Source organism: Aspergillus brasiliensis (assembly GCF_001889945.1).
Source record: "Aspergillus brasiliensis CBS 101740 unplaced genomic scaffold ASPBRscaffold_28, whole genome shotgun sequence".
NCBI classification, from domain to species: Eukaryota; Fungi; Ascomycota; class Eurotiomycetes; order Eurotiales; family Aspergillaceae; genus Aspergillus; species Aspergillus brasiliensis.
This window is the reverse complement of record NW_027137469.1, coordinates 36,845-43,307: the sequence shown is the minus strand read 5'-3', so window position 1 is coordinate 43,307 and position 6,463 is coordinate 36,845. Positions and strand designations below refer to the sequence as shown.

Below are 6,463 nucleotides of genomic sequence, written 5' to 3'. Positions count from 1 at the left end.
ATTCGATGCGGTAGTGGCTGACAGGGATATGATATTGGTATAGGATGTAAGTCAGACCTGTCCTTAAGAAGATCGTGACTGCTATGGCTGTCCTCTTTCTCTTTCTTGTGTTGTTAAGTACAATGTCAGGATCGATGGTCGTGCGAAACTGATACTGAAATCATGGCCCTCATCGCTGGTTGTAAAAATGAACTCGTTCTCAGGAGAGGCACGCTGCTCCGCCATCCAGAAACTGCTTTCAAAGTATGTGTATGTTTGAGACTTTGAAACCGAAAGATTCTGACTTTACGCAAGCGATTTGGTCGTTCAGGACACGATTTTGAGATTACTAGCCATTACTTGGTTCACCGAGCCACAAATGATGCATATATCAGCATAGACCAACGCCAGTCTTCCATCTTGGATATCTCACGCTACTCAGGTAAACAGACCTTTCTTTCCCTTCCATTTCTTATCAATACTAGCTCATGAACAGAACTGCAAAAAGAATACAAAGAATCAGGATATACCCATCGTTTGCCGATTCTAAATCGCTTTGAATTGCTTCGTCAGTGGCTCAGGCTATGTGACAAGGAGCATGCATGCCTTGGCGGTATATGTCAGGTCTGGCCAACACGAGTTATCTTTGTGGGAAAAGAGCATTCAGATCAGCTGCAACTCAAACTGTCAGCAGACATAGAACACCCGTTTGATTATATATCGTTATCTCACTGCTGGGGCACACCGACCGATGAGGAGAAGGAGGGATTCTGTACCACGCCTAAGAACTATCATGAAAGATTGAGGGGTTTCGGCTATTACAGCCTTCCAAAGGTTTTCCAAGACGCTATCACAGTGACCCGAGAACTTAACAAGCAGTATCTTTGGATTGATGCTCTTTGCATCATTCAAGGAGACAAGAACGACTGGGAGAAGGAAGGTACGAGGATGGAAGAAGTATATGCCTCTGCATACTGTACCATCGCGTCAAGTTCAGCGACCTGTTGGATTGACGGCTTTCTTAATCGTACCCAGGATTTTGGTCAATCACGGGGAACCAGTTCCGAGGGAAAGGATATTGATGATTTCCGTGAGCTTGTTGATGAAGGCCAATTGCATACCAGAGCCTGGGTGTTGCAAGAAAGAGCGCTTTCTCGCCGAACCATCTATTTTACCTCACAACAGACATACTGGGAATGTGGGAATTGCGTTCGTTGCGAGAATTTCAGCATACTAAGATGGTAAGTCCACCTTACATTGGATGAAACTTGGTTAACAATTGTGCTAGTCCTATTACCAGATCATATCTGCTTGACCCACAATTTCCTAAACGCCTCTTGACTTCAGGTTATAGATCGACAGCATCGTTTGTCCAAGAGCTTATCACTGACTACTCTCGACGTGCTCTTACCTATCCAGAAAAAGATAAGGTCGTTGCATTTTCCAGCATAGCTAAGCGAATTGCAGAAGCTTTGCCTACTAAAGTCAGCTTCGGAGTCTTCCATTGCATTCTTCCTCAACTCCTCTTGTGGAAGCGGGCTGGCAAGCATTCAGCTCCCATTACCTACAAGGACAGAAGTGTGCCATCATGGTCTTGGATGTTATATAATGGGAAAGTTCAATTTTTGACGGATTCAAATGTCATGATTCCACAATTTCCAAGCCTGTACTTCGACGACTCAAAGCGCGGCATCAATATCGAAGTTCGAGAATTTAAATATTACCATATATCAAGAAGGGATGGGGAGCATATCATTTACAGCGATACCGGGAATGTCGGCTCCCTATATTTCGACATGGATACGGCGGCTGAGATTGAGCCTCGAAACTGTGTTGTTATCGGAGTCAGTCAAGACGATGATAGCGATGACTCTGACAAAGAATATTATATACTAGTAGTGCGAAAAACATCAGGAGAAGAGTACGAAAGGCTGGGGGTCGGCCAAGTGCGAGCACGCTACGTCTCGAAATGGAGTACTTCTGGAAAGCTTCTATGACCTGGTCGTTTACATACCTCTTTCCCCTCCCCATGTTATATCAGGAGCACCATAGTAGGATGGCTTCTACTATTGTTCGAGTTGAACAAATCAAAAACGGCTCTAATTGGAAAATTGAGGTCTTCAGCATAAAGTCACATATAGGCAGATTGTCGAAGCTATTTTGGGTCAGTTTCTTATCTCTGCTTGTCGCACCGTACAATACCATCAAGGCTACACTTGCTCTGGAGTATACACGATTCTTCTCTTTCTAAATTGCCTCTTTGGACCAATCAAACGAGGAAAGCGCCCTACACATGCAGCTAGTTGCTACTGGCAGGCCAACCCCCTCCCATAGAAACTCACATCTCGACTAGGTACAACATGGTCAAGTAAGATAGCCGCATAGACTAGCCTCCATGGTGTTGTCATTAGTTTCACTAGCGTAACTTGAGTTGGCGATACCCTAGCGGAGCCGAAGACCAACCAGGCAGGGTGAATGTATTAGGTTGCCTGCTTTCTGCGCTCGGCAGCTTCAGTGGCTTTCAAGATTAACATGCCGCGACTGGTCGTATCTCACAACCGACCTAGATATTTGCTGATGATAGGTGTGTAGATATCAATGCAATATGTTATATACTATAGCAACTGAAAGAACAATTTGGAAAGAAAAGCGAAAAGCAATAGTAATGTGGACACCTGAACGGCATTTTGAACATGGAAGCTTCTAGATTTCTGTATTCCTTTAATGTGTCCTGTAAGGGCGAAGAAGTAAGGTTATCGTACTTACAAAACCTGCCCAAGAGTGCCAAGCACAAACTAACCGTACAAAGCCTAGTTCAAGAAGGCTAGGGATTGGGAAAGAATCTTGAAGCGTCTGGGGTAGGCAGGGTGGTTGTGCATGGCACTGTATGCTGTGACATGACATCTTTTGCTCTTCTCACATGCGTTGCTCACCAAGGTCGAAACCCGCCCACAGGCTGGAGTCTTGGCAGGTACCTATGGGCATAGGCGGGCTATGGCGCTGTTTGCCTCTCACAATCTGCCTTAATATGATACTGAACAGTGAGGCACGTATCAGACACAGTGAAGCTTCTCTACCGACGTCATAGGCACTTATTTGTGTAAGTTGAAGGATAATTTCACGGATACCAATTATTAGCTGGGTTCCGACCCTCACCATTTGGCAGATACCCGTACCAAAGATCCATGGAGCAGGACAGTGGCTAAGTGTGGGTTTACAAGACAAGAAAGTGTGGAACAAAAATGCGAAGTAATATAGACAAGGTAATATTGAAGTATCAAAAAGAATGATGGGATCCAGCGGGATCGTATACAATATTAGCACCTCTTTTAAGACATAAGTAGAAGGAATACCCAGCTCCCGACCGTATGTACAATGCTCTGTAGAGGATTTGGCCAGGAAGATACCTTGTTTATACTGGCATTGGTGTTTATTTATCTCTTTCTAAATGAGCCTGTTAGCCGTCACAGTAGAGTGCACAGATTGCAGATCGTTTATTCCAAATGCTATTCTTTCCCTGGCATGAGGGCCCAACGTCTGTATGCAGCAGCAAGCTAGATGCTCCCAGTACGGCTCAGAGAAAGAAAAAGGGGTATGGCAATGCATCCCCAGACAGCATGGAATGCCAGAACAGGCAGATAATTCTTCCGTCTACATGCGCAACAGGGCGTAGAAATAATATAAAGCAGTAATGACCTGAATAGAGGAGTAATAGCCTGTAGGATCTTCTATATCCAATCCTTTGAGTGTAATTGATATCTCTTCTGCTTCTCGCTCCGTCACAGATATTAGGGCAGAATATAGTAGATCCATCACAGAGCCAATGATGGAGCGCTGCCCTTTGGCAGCGATTGGTTCCGTTGATTACCGGGTTAGCTTTCTACCCATTGATGAGATAAGACGTTATAATATAATGGGACTCTAGGATACACTACATATACGAGCATGCCATGGCTCAATTGTGCTTATGGAAGCTGACTCATGGCATTTTGAAGTATCTCTTGAAGATATGAAGCAATCGGTCTTCGGCTGTGCGTTTCTACTATACCACGGCGGCTTCTTGGGTGACGTTCTATCTTATGCTATAAGAAATTGGAACAATGAGCGATGGGACCCTCTGGCTGGGGGAGAAGGTCTACGTGTTGGTGGCAAAAGGAGGGTTGGTATGGTTGATCTGTGTCCCATCATTTTCGGTAATGGAACGAATGACTCGGCCACCGTCCCGTTTCGAGTCCTCAAAGACACAGTGCCTGGTCGTCTGATGCTCTGGCAAGCCGAGAACCCGTACTATGAGTACACAGTTCGCGTGTATGTCAAGGTCTTGCTGATGCTACTTGCTGCAACGGCACATGGGATACTGAAATATGTGCAGCGGCGTGTATGTTCCTGACGGCCAATTCAGTTCCAGAAGCTAGAGTATGTATATGAAGGTAATTTTTGACGTTTGGTAGAAAGTATATGTAAGATACATCAAACGAGTAGCTCTATATCAATCACTATATATGACGAACTGTGTATGAAGACCCTTCTAGTTAAGCCAGTATATTATGATGCTTGAAGCACACGCATTCAGTTTAAGTCATCACCGAACGTTTATATGTTAAACTGGGAAAGGCAACTTTGCAAGCACCTTCCAGAGCAGGGGCCGTAAATGTCCAGCTTGACGCAAGACCAAAACCAACAGTTCTCAATGCTGCATACCTATGCCAAAGGTGATTCCACCTCAGATGTCTCAAGACTTCTTAACATAGTGGGTTCTCTCCATTGGAGGCCATTCCTGGTATGTTAGGTAAGCCCTTTCAAGATGGCCTTGCTTCACACCAGATTCACACTAGTACTAGCCAGAAAGGGTATCCTTAGCCTGGTCCATGATGGCAAGCCGCGATGTTAGCTGAGCAAGCGCATCAGTGATGGCCTGCATCTGGCGTCGGTTCGCCTCCATAACGACTTGGATTGTATCCATGGTGTCCTGGCCTTCTCCACCGCGTTCCCCTACTGACGGACTGGCTTGTTGGTTCCCCTCTCCCGGGGATCCACCTGAATGTCTGCTCTTGGTACTACGCTTAACTCTCACTGTTGGCTCAATACCTTGCTGTTCGTTGGTTTCACTGCCGGTCACTGATGGTCCCTGAATCTTTGCATAATTGCGGCCAGGGAGTCGTCCACGAGAGGGCATTTGAGCCCACGGCGGAGTCATATTACGCTGTTCATAGAAAGCATTGATTTCTCGGTCAGCGGCCTCCCTACCAAGCACGTTACGCAGGGCGGTTCGGCTCAGGATGTCCGTAAAACCGTTGTGAAAACGGACCAGGCCGTACGAAGGAGGTAGAGCTCGTCGGTATTCCCAATCAGATGGAGACGAATTGGATGGAATCCTACAATCCCATCCCAGGATCTGATCATAATTATTACGATCACGTTTGCCATAGCGGCTTTGCGAATACCGGACATCCTTTTTCTGTGACTCAGGGAGAACCAGATACGACCTAGCTGCATCATATCCAATATCCTGCGACCGCTTCATGGCGATTCCATTGGACTGGCTTTCCACGATAAAAACGGTTCTTTCGCTGTCCATATGTGGCACATAGCCAAGTATCCGGCGCTCATCGTTAATGTCGCCGGGCCCCCGATTGTTACTACCGTCGCCGTTACCAATGGCTGAAGGGAGCTTCCATGTTTCAGGATAGCCGTACCCCTTTCGCGCATTCTCAAACTGGCTCTCAATCCTGCGCAGCGTTTCCGACTGTGTTCCGCTGGCAGTTCCATCTTGGACTAACTCAGCTGCCTTGTTGTATTCGTCACGGACGCCTGTCAGCAGGTCTATCTTGATCAGAAACTCATTCTCAGGCCGGCTGTATTTCCGGTTCTCTTCCTTGATTCTCCGGTTGAGGTCGTTGATTTTTTCACGCATGGCGTGAACGACGGACGTGTCTTTCGCTGCGAGATATTCATTGACGTAGGCCGTAGCTTCTGAGTAAACTTCCAAAACGGCATGGTCAGGGGTCTTTGGTCCATCTTCCTCATCAGCTGAGTGGCCCTCGCTGGACTCGTCGCCGGAAGCATTGTCCGCGAACTCCTCCCCGAAGACGTCATGTGGATCGATGCTTCCTTTGTTCTCGTAACGGTCATGCTGCCTATCAAAGGCGGCCCGCTCTCGGGAATCGCTGAGCACTTGGTAGGCTTGGCCAACCTCTTGTCCGGCAGACTTGTCAGTGATAATCTAGTAAGACCTTGTGGCAGCCACGACAATGTTTATGATACTGCTGACCACTTGGACACTCACTTTTGAATGCGATTTCTGCGTCTTCGTACTTATTTTGATCTGGGTGTATCAGCAGGGCCAAGGTTCGATAGGCTTGTCGGACATCCCGTGCGTCACAGGTCCTCTCAAGTCCCAGCACGCCGTAATAATCCTTGTCACCGCATTTCCGGATTCGGGTCGTGGCCGCGCGCTGCTTTAGACTGTAGCCCCGAGGGTGCT

General features: G+C 46.9%; 3 protein-coding genes across 3 annotated transcripts in view; 2 read left to right on the top strand and 1 right to left on the bottom strand.

Annotated features, from left to right (window-relative positions):
- The window catches only part of ASPBRDRAFT_79605 (HET domain-containing protein), a gene marked incomplete at its 5' end in the record, with an annotated part of 5,735 nt that extends 3,428 nt beyond the window's left edge, over nt 1–2,307 (top strand). The window contains 4 exons of the mRNA XM_067629460.1: nt 130–243; nt 295–421; nt 476–1,220; nt 1,268–2,307. Of these exons, the coding sequence (XP_067473081.1) occupies nt 130–243; nt 295–421; nt 476–1,220; nt 1,268–1,976 (1,695 nt within the window). The 3' untranslated portion in view covers nt 1,977–2,307. The remainder of the gene's footprint in view (nt 1–129; nt 244–294; nt 422–475; nt 1,221–1,267) is intronic.
- A 1,175-nt stretch (nt 2,308–3,482) lies between these two features.
- ASPBRDRAFT_60236 (uncharacterized protein) lies at nt 3,483–4,394 on the top strand (the record flags this gene model as incomplete). Its single annotated transcript, XM_067628191.1, has 4 exons — nt 3,483–3,571; nt 3,727–3,850; nt 3,905–4,287; nt 4,352–4,394. The coding sequence occupies 4 exons, from the start codon at nt 3,483–3,485 to the stop codon at nt 4,392–4,394; spliced, it is 639 nt and encodes a 212-aa protein (XP_067473080.1).
- Nucleotides 4,395–4,816: 422 nt separating this feature from the next.
- ASPBRDRAFT_201496 (uncharacterized protein) lies at nt 4,817–6,437 on the bottom strand (the record flags this gene model as incomplete). The annotated part of the gene is made up of 2 exons (XM_067621560.1): nt 4,817–6,174; nt 6,266–6,437. Coding segments are annotated over 2 exons (1,530 nt in total), but the record flags the coding sequence as incomplete, so codon positions are not given.
- Nucleotides 6,438–6,463: the final 26 nt, after the last annotated feature.